Source organism: Trichosurus vulpecula, chromosome 3 (assembly GCF_011100635.1).
Source record: "Trichosurus vulpecula isolate mTriVul1 chromosome 3, mTriVul1.pri, whole genome shotgun sequence".
NCBI lineage: Eukaryota > Metazoa > Chordata > Mammalia > Diprotodontia > Phalangeridae > Trichosurus > Trichosurus vulpecula.
Window position 1 is genome coordinate 229,919,363 of NC_050575.1, and position 17,141 is coordinate 229,936,503.

Consider the following 17,141-nt stretch of genomic DNA (forward strand, 5'->3'; position numbering starts at 1 on the left):
CAGAATTGTTGAGCAAGTGGGCTTCAGGGGTAGCTAAGGTGTTACAGTGGATAAGGCACCAGGTCTGGAGTCAGGAAGACACGAGTTCAAACCTGACCTCAGACGTTCAAACCTGACCTCAGGTACTTACTAGCTGTGAGACTCGGCAAGTCATTTAACCTGTTTGCCTCAGTTTTCTCATCTGGAAAATAGGGATGATAATAGCACCTACTTCCCAGAGTTTTTGTGAAGATTGAATGAGATAATTATTGCAAAGTACTTAGCAGAGTTTTAGCTACACACAAATTTGTGTGTGTGTGTATAGATGCATATGTTAGCTCTGATGATGATGATGCCTACAATGAGAGCAGTGTTCTGTCACAGTAATTTCCAAATTCATCTCCCCTCTAAACATACCCTTGTAACAGAGTTACAAAGTTAACAAAATCAACCAACACAGCAATCTCCTCTGACAGTTGTTTGGGAAAGTCTGAGCAGTAGAAAGAAATGTCTCCATAGGCCTAGCAAGTAATCAGAATCTGAGAGGGCTGATAGAAAGTCTGATAGAAATATAAATTTGGACCTGGCTGGGAGCCAGAGAGAATATTCAAGAGAGATGAAAGTGTTCAATATTCAGTACTTATAGTGTCTTGCTTCTCTATTAAGAGGAGGAAGTATGTGTTTTTTTTATCTGTTCTCCAGTGATCAATGTTGGTCATTGTAATTAAGCTAAATTTAGTTGATTTCTTAGTTTTGTTTTATTTTACATCATTGTAGTTATCATGTATAGTATTACCCCGGTTATGCTTTCTTTTGCTTTGTATTAAATCATGAAAGTCTTCTCATGTTTCTTCGAATATCTTATTTTCTTCATCTTTTATGGTTTGAGAATATTCTATTACATTCATACAGATAATTCATTTGGCCATTTCCATTTTCTTTTCCCAGGTTTTTGCTACCACAGAATGGATATTTTTGGTGTACACTGGACTTTTTTTTTTTTTGGTTTTTGACCTTTATAAGGTATCTTCCTAGTAGTGATCTAACTAGGTCAAAGGGTGTGAATGATTTAGTGACTTTTTTTTCATATAATCCCTATTGTTTTCTAGAACAGCTGGCCCAATTTACAGGTCCACTAACAGCATATTAATATAGAATCATAGATTTAGAGCTGGACGGAATTGTAGATGTCATCAAATCCAGCACTCTAATTTTACAGATAATCTTGATTGATCTTCACAACAACCCTGGGAAGTAGATGCTATTATTATCCACATGATCCAGTTGAGGAAACTGAGGTAGACAGAGTGACTTCCCCAGGGTCACACAGCTACAAAGTACCTGAGGCCACATTTGAACTCATGTCTGTGTGATTTAAGGCCCAGCACTCTACTCATTTTACCACTTCATGCCTTAGGAATGAAGCATGCCCTGAAGATACGGCTCCCTATGGAACAAACCCCAACCTCCTCAGACCCTCTAGTCATTTTGTGTCTAGTATCTCTAATGCCCTTTGGTACCCTGAAGCTTGCCATCTCTGATGGATGTGAGTCCCCTTTTTAGGAGGCTCTTGTTTCAACCAGAGGAGACTAGACAGATATAAGCTATTCCTGAGATTTATCATTCTATCTCCCACCTCTCATATATTCACATACCTGGAATTCACCCCTTCCTTATTTCTGCTTTCAGAATCCTTATGTTCCTTCAAAGCTCAGCTTAGATGTCATCTCCCCTAATAGTTAGCACTTACATAGCCTTTCAGGTATGCATAGCTCTTTACCTATTTTTTTTTTTCATTCGATCCTTCCAGCAACCCTGGGAAGCAAGTGCTTTTATTATCTCTACTTTACATATTTGGAAACTGAAGCCAAGGGAGCATAAATGACTTGTCCAAGGTCAAAAACAGCAAAAAAGATCTCATATACACCAAAAATATCCATTGTTATACTTTTGTGGTTGCAAAAACCTGGGAAAAGAAAATGGAAATGGCCAAACACAGTTATTAAGTATTGGAGGCAAAATTCAAATTCAGGTTTTTAAAATTCCGAATGTAGCATTCTACTTACTGTCCTAGGACCCTTATGCCTAATGGAGCCTTCTTTAATCACTTCAATTGTTAGTTTGCTCTCCTTCTCAAATTAACATGTATCTACTTATTATATGTACACGTCTCTTGTAGAAAGCTGTTTGTCCTTCATTCTTGAAGAGGACCATGACATCAGGAAGGTGATACCATGACTTGCAAGTGAATTGGATTTAAGTGTGGGAGGGCTGTGCAAAGTCACTAGCCTCATGGAAACATCTGGGTCCAGTGGCAAGATATACATCAGGACTGGAGATGGTCCCTCGCAGTAGAATATAAACCACTTGAAGGCAAGGGCTGTCTTCATATTCCCCCAATTTTACACCTTTCCTTGGACCTGGTAAGTGTTTAGTAAATGTTTGGTGAATTTAATTGAATTCATAGGGAAAAATGTCAAGTCCTGTACTAGGTGGCAAAGAATCTTTCTGACTCCAGGCCCAGCACTCTATTCAGTGCATCAGTTAGCCCCTTGATGTGATCTTAGCCTGCACTAATAAAAGTTTAGCATCTAAAGCAAGGAAGGTGTTAGTTCTACTACTCTCTGCCTTAGTCATACCACATACCTAGCGTACTGGGTTTAGTTCCAGTCACTTCATTTTAGGAGGCCCGTTGACAAGATGGGGTACTCAGAGAAAGGCAATCAAGATTTAGACTTGTTCTACTTGGTGCCAGAAGACAGAACTGTGACCAAATGGATGTGTGTATATATGTGTGTGTATACATGTACACAAAGTATACATACTATATGCAGTATATATATTATAGGACGGTGTACACATTTGTCTTTCCCATTAGAATACAAGCTTCTTGATGTAGAGTTTAGTGAGTAGAACCAGAACGCTTTTGAAAGACTTTCGAACTCTGATCAATGCAATGACAATTCCAGAACACCCATGACTAATCATGCTACCTGCCCTGACATAGAGCTGAGGTCTCAAGATGCAGAATGAAACACATTAGGAAATAACCCAACATGGGAATTTGCTGTTTGACTATGCATATGTTACAAGGGTTATTCTTCGCTTTCTTTTTTCAATAGGGAGTTGGGGGAAGGTGGTAGAGAAAAAACATAAGAAATTTAATAATTTTTTTTAAAAGAAGTATTCTGGGGGAAGAAGAATGTGAACTTCTGGAGGGAAAGGAGAGGGACTGTTTTCTTGTATCCCGAGTGCTTATCAAACGTTTGCTTGTTTAAGGACACAGGATGTCAGACCTGGGGAGGACCTTAGAACACAGATCTATGTCAGCAGTAAAAGAGGGGTCAGCACATGGAACATGGGCGCTTTTGGAGACAACAACTACAAGAGCTAAGATTTATATAGTGCCTACTATGGGCCAGGCACTGTCTGTGCAGTCCAAGCGCTGCTCTTTTTTACAGAAAAGTGACTGCCTCTCTCCGCTTCCTTTTTTTTTTCTTTAAAGGGGTCAAACATCCCTAACCTAGGATGGACTACTCCGTCTTTGCAGGGTCTGGCCGCCTTAGAACCTACTACTGCGGAAAAAAGGAGAGCAGGAAGTTCAGATCAACGGAGCCTCAAACTACAGGTAACTGAGGCATGTTAGCTTTCCTAGCCTGTAGCAAAATGACTACGCACGCGCGTCCCAGGAAACGCGAGGGGCGGGGTGGGGGAGTAGGTGTTTCTTTTAGTTTTCTCCGCCTTCTTTACTCCTACAGCAACAGCTTTCCGCTTCCGCTCGCCGGCTGTCCTAGGCCGGAAGTGCGTCATAGGAGCACGCCCGCCGTCGCAGCTCGTGGGCTATGCTGTGAAGTTTCAGACTTGCATGCTGTAGGCGCGGGCGAAAAAGAACGACCATGCAGGTCTCTAGCCTCAATGAAGTGAAGATTTACAGCCTGAGCTGCGGCAAATCCCTCCCTGAGGTGAGTTTCGTGCCTTCCTTCCGCGTTCCCTGACACTCCCTGGGTACCCCAGCCCCCTTCCTCACGCCACCTTTCCCAGCATCTCCTGCTTATCTTCCCGGGGACAGTCAGGCTCCTGTGGGCTCCGTAGACCCAGCATCTTTGGGGCATCATCGGACAGAAGAATAGGTCCTTTCATACATAGACCAGGAAGCTCGTATGTACTTCCTGCCAGGATCAGCGTGCTGGGAGAGACCTTAGAAATCATCTGGTTGACGCCCACATTTTAGAGATGAAAAACTGAAGCTGAGAGAAGTTAAGTGACTGGTCTAAGGTTGCACAGCTAGTGCTAAAGTGGGAGTAGGATATTTATCCTGTGGAGAAGGGAAGATAGAGATAAATCTACAATATTTAGAGTTTTCCACAGGTGGAATGGGCTGTCAGGAGAGGTAGTGGGTATCCTTCCACTGGAGGTGTTCAAACCGGCGGAATAACCCACCTGTGGCGATGTTTTAGAGGGGATTCCTGCTTAGGTATGAATTTGACTAGATGGCTTCCGAGATTCTTTCTAACTCTTGGACTGTTTGATTTTGAATCGACTTTTGAGGTCATTTCTGGTTTTTGAAGGTTTATTAGAAAGGATAAGTATGAATTGAAGCTCTTTTCACTGTGAGCAGTAATAGTTCTTTAAAAAAAAGATCTGAGAATGTTTCCTTTTTTTTTTTGCTGACCTCAATAATATTCATTTATTCATTGATGAGTGAATTTAAAGGTGAAATAGGCCATATAAATCATCTATTCGAAAGAGGACTAGATTGCCTTTTAGATCGTTTTCACTTAGGAAAACACACGATTCTAGGTAATCGTCTATCGTAACCTGTATGAGTTACCTATTTACTATTCTGCCTCTTTTTTTAAAGGCTGAAGAGATCGTTCCAGCACAGATTTACATTGTCCAATTCAGTTTTTTAGTCACTGATACATCATTTTAAATTGAATTTGATAGTGTTTTGGTGTATTTCTTCTGCTTGTGTTGTCACTCCTGCTCACGTGTTAGTTAATTGGGAGTCTTGTTGTTCTCTGTATCTGACACAATATAAGTGATGCTATGAGTTCTATTACAAGTCCCATGCCTGAAAAATTCTAGTTATTTAGGTGTTTTTTTAAATAAGTGACTTCAGTATATTCACTTATTCCAGAGGATGCTTGTTCTCTCTTGGGTAAACTCCCCTAATTTGTGTCTGTCATTTAAACATTGTTACTTTGTAGTGTAGCATCTTTATTTTTATAGCAGTAATAAGCCATTTATAGTTTTTTGAAATAGTTCTACTCTCTTTCTCGTCCCTATTAACTATCATTGGCCAGTCCAGTGCCTAGCTATTACAATTTAGTGACAGCTTTCAAATCTGTATCATCAGTGAACCTTTTTGACTTCTTGTCGTAGACTGATATACTGATATTCAGGTCTGTCATTCTGTTGGACTGAACCTACCCTTACACACACACCCACTTCAAGAGTAGTCATTTTGTATAGAAACTCCTGGATGAGTTGCCATTGGAGAAGCTTATAGTTTGTTAATTCAGGAGGATATTTTGAGAATTGAGAAATGTAGTATAGAAACCTTAGCTTTTATCTGCTTTGCATTTGGAAGTTTTGCTGCCTGAGGTAAATCAAAGAAACTGAATGAAGAAGATTAACATGATTTTTACATTGGAAAATTGACAGTGTGGTAACAAGAAAGTTCCAGATTAAAGCCCAAACTTTAAAAAGTAGTGAGTAGTACTGTTCAGTTATTGGGAATAGGAACAAACATATATACTTTATTGAAAGTTACTAGAGAGCTATTTAGAATTGAAGTTGTTAAGCAGAGTACTAAGAACAGGGTCCATAAACTGTTGTTATTAAAAGGGAACTCAGTATTATTTTGTTTCTCTCTTGAACTTATCCAGAGTATTCTAAAATTGACCACTCTGCTCCCTTATTGGTTCATGTCACATAGAATAGAACTACTGTGTGTGTTCCAAATTGGTATAAGACTTTTTTTGGGTAACTGTAAGGTCAATGGGGAATAAGATCTTTTCTGCCCATCAATAGGCCTCATGCGGAGCCCATTGAGGGAAGCTTGCTTGCTTGTAGGAAGGCTTATATACCTTTTGTTAATTTTTAATTAGGCACTGAGCCTATTAGCTGAAAGAATATACATTCTAAGTGGTGAGCTTTTGCTTTGGGGACTCGCTTATGAGAAAGATGTTGTGATTCCCTGGTTGAGACTCTGAGTGGCCATATGTTCAGAGGTAAAGGCTCTCTTGATTCAGTGGTGGATATAAAGCTTTGGTTCAGGTAGTAGAGCCCTGTCGGTTGGTCTTTCTCTTCTCTGTATTTTTTCTGTTTAAGGAAGATTGTTGACCTCTGAAACAGCTCTTTCCTAATAAAGCAGATAAAAGACCCTGCACTAGCAGCCATCCCGGGTATGCCATTGTGGTTGCCGTTACAGTAACAGATTGATTTTATTGTCCTGTTTATTTATGAATTTACTAAAATTCTGTATTATTTTCTTTATTTTGTCTCATAATAAAGGTAACATGGTATCATGGAAAGAGTCTGAAGACCTTTGTTCAAATCCTGCCTCTACTGCTTACTAGCTTGTGTGACCTTAAGCAAATCCTGTAACCTCCTTGGGGCTCAGTTTCTTTAACTGTAAAATGAGAGAGGATAGTACTTTGAGGTTCCTTCCAGATTTAAGTCTATGATCCTAATAGTTATATTTTTTCAGTACATCACAAGTCATTATAGGTACTCCTTCCACTAAAGCTGATAATAATAGTTCTACATCTTAGATGATTTCATAAATTGTTTTGGGCTAAAAACTCATCACCTTGTGGCCAACTTTCTGATGATGTATTTCTTTGGAATTTACTTGGATTGGCACTGTACTGAAAACCTTTCCGGCTTGGTAGGACCTATCAGAACTTATGTTTTGATCATTGACACTGCCCTATGAAGATTATAGTGGAACTTAATCACTTTGGTTATAATTTTTAAAAATGTCTTCCAGAAGTGAGGTTCTGTGTTATGTAAAGTTTAAAATGTACTGTTTAGTTAAATTACCTCTCTCACTTCTGTATAACATAATAGTTATGAGAAAACCAATTTTCTTTCAGTGGCTTTCAGACAGAAAGAAGAGAGCGCTGCAGAAGAAAGATGTTGGTGAGTTCAATTTTTTTTTTCTCCAAGCTAGTATAATTCTCTATTTAAATTTTATGTTCCACTCTTTTTTTTTTTTTTTTTTTTTTGCTGTGATACAGCATTTTATTTAGGAAGAAAAATGAGGTTTCTTAAGTACATTGTGTAGTGGTTTCAGAATCAAGTGAGCTATGTATACTGAGCTACCACTCTGGTTGTTCAGTTCTGGGCACATACGAGACCACATGAAGCAGTGGAAATCACAAATGCTGAATTGGGGAGTGACCAGCCAAAATGGTAGGAGGAAACAGGGTAGCCCAGCTTTCTCCCACAGCTATTCTCTGAAGACCAAGGAAACGGATCAGATCCAGTCCTGACGAGGGCATGGTTCTGTGGAGATGAGTCAGCAGTGCAGTCTGGAGAGGAATGAAGACGTGGTTGGCCTGAGCATCCTTCTCAAAATACAGCTTCTAGGAGGAACAGCCAATGAGAGAGACCTCAGAGGCAGAGGGTATTTCCAACATGAGAAGCAGTCCAGGAGTGCAGTGAGCTCTAGGGTAAAGCGGTTTCTCTAGCAGATAAAGTCCTGTGGAGATGGATCAACATGCAGCCTGGCTGGAGTGTTGGCTGGAGAAGAACTTGAGATTAGCAGTATTCCCGGTCTCAGGGAACCAAAATGATGATGTTTGGGGTTGAGGGGTGCTCGAGACCCCAAAATACCGACACGCCGGGTCCTGCCAAATGAATTCGACCCAAGCCTTCTCAGCCAAGGAAAAAGACAAAGTTTATTAAGGGTTTGCCATAATGGGCTGTCTTAAGAAATCCCACCCTTTGTGATGCTTGTTTTCACAAGTGGGCCAGATTCAACCTACTGAGCTAGATTGAATCTGAGCCTATTTGCCACTCTTAAGATACAGAAGCAAGAAGAAATATTTCTTTTAAATAACCCATATTTGATGTATAAATCAATAGGTCTGAATCACAAATCCTTCTAGAAACCTATTTGATTTTGTCTAGGTGTGTGTAAAAAAAGATGAAAATGTCAAAGGTGTGTCAACTCCTATGAGATATGGTGAATAATTTTCCTTAGATTTTTTGAATTATTATTCTTTGCCACATGTCAGAGATTTCCTTTAGATTGATTCTTTTACTTTTTTGGCCCCTTTTTGGAGAGGGTGAGATTTAAACTTTTTTTTACATTAGTGGAGTACATTTTTCAAAGATAATCACAATTTACAAATAAATATATTTAGGAAATTAGTTTGCCTAGCATTAACACCACACAATAAATTTTCATTTAAACTGCTAGTGGATACCATTTTCTACATCTTAAATTTCAAAGAATCGATAGTTCTTAACTTTTTTTAGATTAATCTATTTTTAGTTTTCAACATTTATAAAATTTTGAGTTCTAGATTTTCCTCCCTCCCCAAGAAGGCATGCAATCTGATATAGGCTGTACATGTATAATAATATTAAAAATATTTCCACGTTAGTCATGTTGTGAAAGAAAAATCAGAACAAAAGGGAGAAACCATGAGGAAGGAAAAACAAACAAAAAAAGAGAAAATAGTATGCTTCAATCTGCATTCAGATTCCATAGTTCTTTCTCTGGATGTGGATAGCATTTTACATCATGAGTTTTTGGAATTGTCTTTGATCATTCATTGTTGAGAAGAACTAAGTCTTATCAAAGTTGGTCATTGCACAGTGTTGCTGTTACTGTGTACAGTGTTCTCTTGGTTCTGATCGCTTGAAGTAGTTTGAATCCCATGTTTGATACTGTAATAACAATACTTCATTTTGACAAATTTTTATTATTCCTTATTACGGGTAGGGATTCAGCCTATAATTTCATTGGTATAGAGAACTCCCAAATGCAGAAACTACTACCAACAACTTATAGTCTTAGGGAGTTCCATAGAGTTCTGAGAAGTTATATGACTAGCCAAGGATCACATAGGCAGTGTATGTCAAAAGCATAATTTGAATGCAGGTCTTAGTGGCTTTGAGGTTAGTTCTCTCTTTACTACATCATGTTCTCTTTTTAACTTAGTAACTATCAACAAAAAAAATTTAAAAATAGCGGTTATAGATAAAACCATAAATTCAAAACTGATTTATTTTAAAATGTATTAACCTTAACAAAAGAATGTCAGATATCTTGTTTACTTTTTTGGGCCCCTCTGATCAGTTTTATTTTCTATTTTTTTCGGATTTTTAATTTGTTGTCGTCGCTGTTGTGATAATAATGGTGTGGGCAGTTTTCTCCTGGTAAAGGTTAAAATTCCTCCTTTCCCTATCTTCTGGTTGCTTTCCCTATTGCCCCTCCTCCAGTCTTAAAAGGAAAAAAAAAACTTACTTGATACATGCATTCCTGCTAGCTATTGTCTTAAATCTCTCTTCCCTTTGATGGCCTAACAGCCATCTACAATCAGGGTGTGCCTCCATTTCCTTTCTAATCAACTTTTTTTCTTAATTCTCTTGTAGTCTGGCTTCTGATTTTGTCACTCAATTGTACCTGCTCAAACTGATCAGTTTGATCACTTATTTGCCAAATCTAATGGCCTTTTCTCAGTCTTCATCCTTTTTGACCTCTCTGAAACATTTGATACTGTTGACCTTTTATTCCCAGATACAGTCTTTACTCCAGGTTTCACTTTTCTTCTTTTTTGTTAGAGTTTTCTTTCTTCTTTTTCTAACGGTTCTCTTTCTACCTGACTGACCATTCTTTCTTTCCCCTTTTCCTTCTATCCTTTTTTCTCTTGGTGATCTCATCAGCTTATATCGATTCTATTATTTTCTCTCTGCTGCTGATTCTCTTATCTCTTTATCCAGTCCCAGTCTGTCTCCTGGTCTGGACATCACCAAATGCTTTAGACATTTTGGCCTGGATGTCTAAAACTCAGCATGTCAAAAACTGAACTCTTTCCATCCAAACCCTCCCCTCTTCCAAACTTCCTATTACTGTTGAGAGCACCACCATCCTGCCAGTCACCTAAGCTCTCAATTTTGGTGTCAACCTTGAATCCTCACACTTACTCTTCTGTTTCCAATCTGTTACCAAGTTCTGTTGTTTCTACCTTAATGACGTCTCTTGTATGTGTCTCTTTCTCTCCTCTGTTACTGCCACCTGCCTAGTGCAGGGCCTCATCAACTTATACCTGCCTGGACTCTTGGAATTGACTTCTGGTTGGGCTCCCTGCCTTGAGTCCCCACTCCAGTTCATTTTCCACTTTGCTACGTAAGTGATGGTACCTAACTTCAGTGGCTCTTTTTTACCTCCAAGAGCAAATATAGAATCCACTTTAACTCTTAAAAGCCCTTTATACTCCATCTCTGACTCCCTGTATTTTCATTGGCTGCCCCCCATGGGTAGAGTACTTACTCTGCTTCCTGGCTTCCCTTAATTCTCAGCTGAAGTTCTATCTTCTACAAGAAGACTTTCCTGCGTTTCCTTAATGTTAGTGTCCTCCCTGTGAAATGACCTCCAAATGACCGTATACAGATCTTATTTGACTGTTCTTGTTTGCATGTTGTCTCCCTCATTAGACAGTGAGCTCCTTGAGAGTAGTTACTTATTTTAGCCTTTCTTTGTATTTCCAGTGCTTAGTGTAGTGCCTGACACCTAATAAGGACATGTTGACTAACTGACCTTCGTTGTGACACGTCTTTCTGATTTTGTCCCACTATAACATGCTGAACACACACACCAATAGTAACACCAATTGGGGAGAAAAACTGATACAGATAAATGTAGGTATCAGTCAGTGCCTTAGTGTCTCAGATGGGTCTACGTTTCTTCCTTCCCTAAAGATTTTATCCTCTGCTAATTACGGAGTCTCAGTGCAGACTGACGCAAACTATTTGCTCTGTCTTTTTGTTTGTTTTTTTATTCCTCGTGGTTCATTCTATTGGTTATAACTCTTCTTTACAACTTGACTGTTGTGAAAATATGTTTAATGTGAAGGTGTATGTAGAACCTATATCAGATTACATACTGTCTTGGGTGGGGAAGGTGAGAAAATTTGGAAGTCAAAAACTTGTGGAACTGAATGTTGTAAACTAAAAATAAATAAATTTAAATTAAAAAAAGAGGCCCAGTTTTCACGTACAAAGTGCTCACATCAAAAGGCACCAATTGCCATATGATTCTAGGCCATCAGTAAGAAACCCCAAATTGCCTCCTCCATTAAATAAGAATGACTGGTGGGTTTCTTTTTTAAACCCTGTACTTTGTATACCTGCACTTTTTAGTTTCCCATCTCAAAGGTGACAAACATTAAGTCTAAAAAATCTCTACAAAGAAAGCATCCATAGTATTAAAGAATGAGGAGAAAGAGAAAAGTACAATAAATTTAACCTACCACTTATTAGAATTCTGCCAAAATCTTGTTTTACGCAACCCTTGGGTCTTTTTTATTTTAGGTATAAAGAACTAAATAGAAAAATATTTATTTCAATAGTCAACTCATGTAGGAAAATAGTCAATACCACCCTTTGGGCATGTCAGTGCTACCAGTATAACTCTATTCACTGAGCCACCTAGCTGCCCCTTGAAGTAACTTTAAATGGAATTTCTCTTTCTATTTCTTGCTGTTGGGCTTTGTTAGTATTGTATAGGAATGGTGAGGATTTATGTGGGTTTAGTTTATAGCCTGCAGCTTTGCTAAAGTTATTTATTATTTCAGATAGTTTTTAATTTGATTCTCTAGGATTCTCTTAAGTAAATCATCATATTATCTGCAAAGAATGATAACGTAGTTTCTTCTTTGCCTGTTCCTTCAATTTCTTTGTCTTCTCTTATTGCCAAAGCTAACATTTCAAGTACCAAATTGAATAATAGGGGTGATGATGGACATCCTTGTTTCACCCCCCAATCTTACTGGAAATGCTTCTTGCTTGTCCCCGTTACATACATTGCTTGCTGATGGTTTTAGGTAGATGCTGCTTATCATTTTAAGGAAGACACCATTATTCCTATGCTTTCTAGTATTTTTAATAAGAATGGGTGTTGTATTTTGTCAAAAGCTTTTTCTGCATCTATTGAGATGATCATATGGTTTCTGCTAGTTTTGTTGTTGATATGATCAATTATGCTGATAGTTTCCTTGCATTCCTGGAATAAATCCTACCTGTGTATTGTTCTCGTGATAAGTTGCTGTAATCATTTTGCTAAGGGCCTCTTTTTTTCTATAAAACAGGTAGGTACCTGGTGAATTTCATACATGTGTTCATTGCATTTTTTTCCTTGTTCTATTTCTCTGTAGATATTCGGAGGAGAATCGAACTTATCCAGGATTTTGAAATGCCCACGGTTAGCACCACTATTAAAGTGTCAAAAGATGGACAGTATATTTTAGCAACTGGTAAGTTTTAATATTTTGTCCATTTATAAAAAATGTAATGAAAATACTCACTTTTAGGTATATTGTAGTGATAGCACAGTCATTTTGACAGTTACTACTGCAGCTTTCAATTTTAAGCACATTTCAGCAAATTATAAGGAAAAATGTTACCAGTAATTATAGTTGTCCAAAAATAAGATGGGTAACCTCTAGAGATGATGAGTTCTCTGGCACTGAATATCTTTAATTAGGGGCTGTGTGATCACTTGTTCAGGACATTATAGGAATATTACGTTTCAGATTGTGGTTAGATTAGAAGACATTTGAGGTCTCTTCTGACTTTTAAGACAGAATCTTTTATAAGGTGTTTTACATTTATCATCTCATTGCTATTTCATATTAGGACTGCCTCTTATTATATAATAATTCAGTACAATAAACATAGCGTCCTTAGGGGTTTTTTGTGTCTGTCCCCGCCCCGCCCCAGTAGTGACATGCTAGTGAACTTGGGATGTTATACATCATGTGTTTGTATTGAATGCAGGCATTCACTAGTCCTGAGACTGTCCATTCACGTTCTTTGCTCCAGTTGTATTTAATATATTTCATAGACACACACACGCGCTCGCTCTCTCTCTCTCTCTCTCTCTCTCTCTCTCGCATATTCCTTTTTTTTTTTTTTTTGGAGAGGGGAAGAAGGCAGGGCAACTGGGGTTAAGTGACTTGCCCAAGGTCACACAGCTAGTAACTGTGTCAAGTGTCTGAGGTCAGATTTGAACTCAGGTCCTCCTGACTCCAGGGCCAGTGTTCTATTCCGCTGCGCCACCTGGCTGCCCCTCACATATTCCTTTCACCAAATTTCCTACTCCGATGCCTTTTTATAGATAAAACTCTTGTTCTTGAAGGCTGATTGCAAGTTTTTCCCTGTTCTTTAAAACTAAAAAAGCTCAGTATGTGGCTAAGGACAGTCTGCTTTCTAACTCTGGCCAAGCTAAGCTTAGGAGAGCTTGGTAATCAAGTGGTTGGCCACTAATTTTTTTGTTTGTTTGTTTTTGGTCACAGCATCTCATGAGGTCATTTGCTAAGGAAAAGGAAGGGTTGAGATCATTTGAATTATTAAAGTATTTGAAGTACAACAATCACAACATTGATGCTCTTTTCTCTCTGATTGTTAGCGTTGTTATATTATAGCTTCCTTTTTCTGCTCTTTACTTTCCTAATAAAAAATTTTCAAGTCATGTAAAAATCTAAGAAATAGCAATATGCTAAACATGCCATCTTTAGTGACTGGAGGGTCATGATGCACTGAGTGGGAACAAATTGAAGAATGGATTGAATGTATGTTAAATTAATTTGACATTTGTGGAATTTTGATAGAAGCAACAGCTTGAGTAGAGATCTTCTCTCTGGTCCCATTTTGTATTTGTTTAGTGAAGCAGCAGGGTCCCAAAAGAGCGATCTGCGCTCTGAGGCTCTTCCTTTCTCCTGGTAGAAGATCTGCATGCACAGCCCTAAAGAGTAGCTCCAGTTGATTGACCCAAGTATTTAACACAACATTATAAAAATCATCTGGTAGATGCAGAGAGGTTAAGTGATTTACCTGACATCATTCAGTAGTTGAGCCAGCATGAGAACTTGGGCCTCTTGGCTGCAAGTCTAGTACTTTTTTTACAGTATGACAGCCCTGACTTAGCCTGGTCTGGTATCTCAGATTTAATAGTGGAACAAAAATGAGATATCCAGAGGACATCTTACAGGTAACAAAAGGGGGGGTTTACATAGTTGTAGCAGGGGAAAACCATTCAGAGCAGGGCTAGGATATTCAATGAAAAGGCAGCATTGATTGAGTTAAGGTTAGCTTCCCTCTGCCAGTATTGATCGTACTCTTGGGATGCCAGTCAGAAGTCTGAGAGAGGATCCAGGAAACCATTTGTGATTTACCTTTTATTTTAAGGGCAACAGAGGTACACCAGTGACAGGAGCCTTTCGTCCCCTGGTCTAACTAAATCCCAAGGATGGTTTCAAAACCTTTTAAGTTACAACTAGCTTAGCCTGAGCAGGGCAGACCTTTAGGATATTGCTCTCACCACAGCTATCTTCATTAGTACCCTTTTGACCCAAACTTTAACATTTTCTGCAAACACAAGTAATAATGATATCCTGGTATTTCTTTACTCTTATTACCATGATTATTAACATTTATAACCTAATGGAAGCTAATGGGAAAATAAATTTGGTATATAGAATTTAGTTTACAATAACTTTTTAGGAATTTAGCTTTCATATGTTGAAGAGAACTCATGTCATAAAGAGAAGAATTTATCACAGTATTCCAGTGGATCTGTGATCTCATAGATGTGGTTATTTCCTTTAACAGTGCAGATCATAGTTGTAGCTTAAGGAGCACCTGGATTTGAGTCATGGGTACTTTAGGACAACAAGCACTACAACATGGTAACAAGAATTATTATATTAAATGTTGATAAGTTTATGTTTTTAGAAGCAGTGGGAAAGCCCTAGTAAAGACCCTGAAAAATAGTGGCTTCTGTAGGAACCTTCTGATACCGCTAGCCTAATTAGAGTAAACTATTTACCTTGTCTCTGACATGAAATTTAGAGAATCCTGGTAGATTCTAGCTAGTTATCACACATAAGGGGGCTTTGCTGGGGTTTTAGTCCTAGTTACCATCTGGTCGAGTAGGTTTTGAGTACGTTGGCTGGGTTCAGAATGGGGTTATCACTGTAGCAAAAAGTGAGATTCTGTTTTTCACTCATTGTTTCCTTATGAAGTGTCCTGCAAATTCCCTGTCTCGCCTCCCTGCCTCCTGACCCTGTCCATAAGTATATCAGGAGTAAGGGAGCCTGTCCCATATACTAGCATCTTTCTTGATATTCTCTTAACATTTCAAGAATATGTCAGGAGAACGTGTTGTTGTTCAGTTGTTTCCATTGTGTCAACTCTTCATGACCCCATTTAAGGTTTTCTTTGCAAATATAATGGAGTGATTTGCCATTTTCTTCTCCAGCTCATTTTATAGATGAGGAAGTGAAAGCAAACAAGGTTGACTTAGCTAGGGTCACACAACTAGGAAGTGTCTGAGGCTAGATTTGAACTCAGGTTTTCCTGACTCCCAAGCCTAGCACTCTATGCACTGTCTCTCCTAATTGACCCTTAGTGGAGCATACCCACTGTCTCAGTTTACCTTTCACTGTGGCTACATGACATGACAGGTTCATCTTTTTTTTTAATTGTGCTTTTCTTTTGATTTCATCCTCTAAATTTTGTACCTTTTATATAACAATGACTTGTTTAGAAGGTGCTTAAGATTTACCTGCCCATCATGCATTTCTCCAATGGCATTTGGGTGATGTAATATCAGTTCTTTATAGCTTATAGTTTTCTGTGATTGAGAGACATACATCACCACTAGCAAACATGAACCTTTGTTTTAGGGAGAAATTTGGCTTAATTAAAAGAACTCTGCCATTTCTCAAAGGCAATCAAGCCTGCTTTCTCCTTGTTTAATTCTCAGTCCAGCTTATTATGAATGAATGTGAATGAATGAATGAAGTATTTAAGCACTCTCTGCAAAGCATTGGGGATTCAATTAGAAAGGTAAGACAGTGCCTGCTCTTAAACAGCCCATGTGCTCATGGGGAGATAGCACATCTGGAACTACTTCTGCTACAAGTCAGATGTAAAGGTTCTGTGGGTCTTAGGCTGCAGTTGCAAAGCGAGTGGTAATGCCTCTTCTTTAATGTCATTTCCATGGATAAAATCCTGTCAGTTTCTGAGGTTGACATGTTTGTCAGTGCAAAGAAGTTTCTTCTCAGGGTCTTAAAAGTAGCAGTGGTTTTAGCACCTGCAGGAGCAGCTGCCAGGTTTCCTTTCCATAGGGCTACTTCCTGTGATGTTGGCTGTGGTCACTGGGCTAGAAGCACTGTTTATTTGCAGTGTCTATTCAGGATGCACTGATGGACAGGCTCTGTAACTGGATCTCCCCTGATGATGGTGAGCAGCTTCATAGAATGTCAGCTCCATGAGAGCTCTGCCCATTTTGTTATATCCCTATTTTCTGCATAGTGCCTGACATGCAGTAGGCACTTGATAAATGCTTCTTGATTGATTTTGATGAGCATACATTTGCCTGTTTTATGTGTTGATATTAATAATCAGAGGATCTTTGAACTGGATTATCTCATATCTTTCAAGAAATCTTATATGATATATGCATGCAGTTTCCCTTGTTGGAAGAGACAAACCAAAGTAGTGTTGTGCTTTATGAAATCAAACGCAGAGACTAATTTTTTTTCTTTGTCACCCTACTGCTTAGCACAGTGCCTGCCTGGCACCTGATGATCACAAAACAAATGATTATTAGTTGATTATTTTTATAGTCAACAAACAGTAAACACAGTGGGATCTTATATTCTATTAGTAGTCAATTTTATATGGTAATGATGTAATTTATTATGGAATATCATTTTTTTTTTGATACTTTAAAATCTTTAAAACCCTTTAACAAGCGGTATTTCTTTCCTTCCTCACAACAAGCCAGTGAAGTAAGTATTGTTAGCTCCACTTTATAGAGAAGGGAACAAAGGTTCAGAGCTCTTAAGTGACTTGCCCTTGATCACATATCTGTTAAGTGTCAAAAGGTGACTTTGACTCCAGGTTGCCTGACTCCC

General features: G+C 38.5%; 1 protein-coding gene across 2 annotated transcripts in view; it reads left to right on the top strand.

Annotated features, from left to right (window-relative positions):
* The first annotated feature begins 3,779 nt into the window (after positions 1-3,779).
* NOL10 (nucleolar protein 10) overlaps positions 3,780-17,141 on the top strand; it is a 108,459-nt gene continuing 95,097 nt past the window's right edge. The window contains exons 1-3 of one of the 2 annotated variants that reach the window (XM_036751965.1): positions 3,780-3,941; positions 7,083-7,128; positions 12,375-12,473. In XM_036751965.1, the coding sequence (XP_036607860.1) occupies positions 3,876-3,941; positions 7,083-7,128; positions 12,375-12,473 (211 nt within the window). In that variant the 5' untranslated portion in view covers positions 3,780-3,875. Of the gene's footprint in view, positions 3,942-7,082; positions 7,129-10,780; positions 10,861-12,374; positions 12,474-17,141 lie in introns of those variants that run through there. The other variant, XM_036751966.1, reaches the window with a different exon arrangement.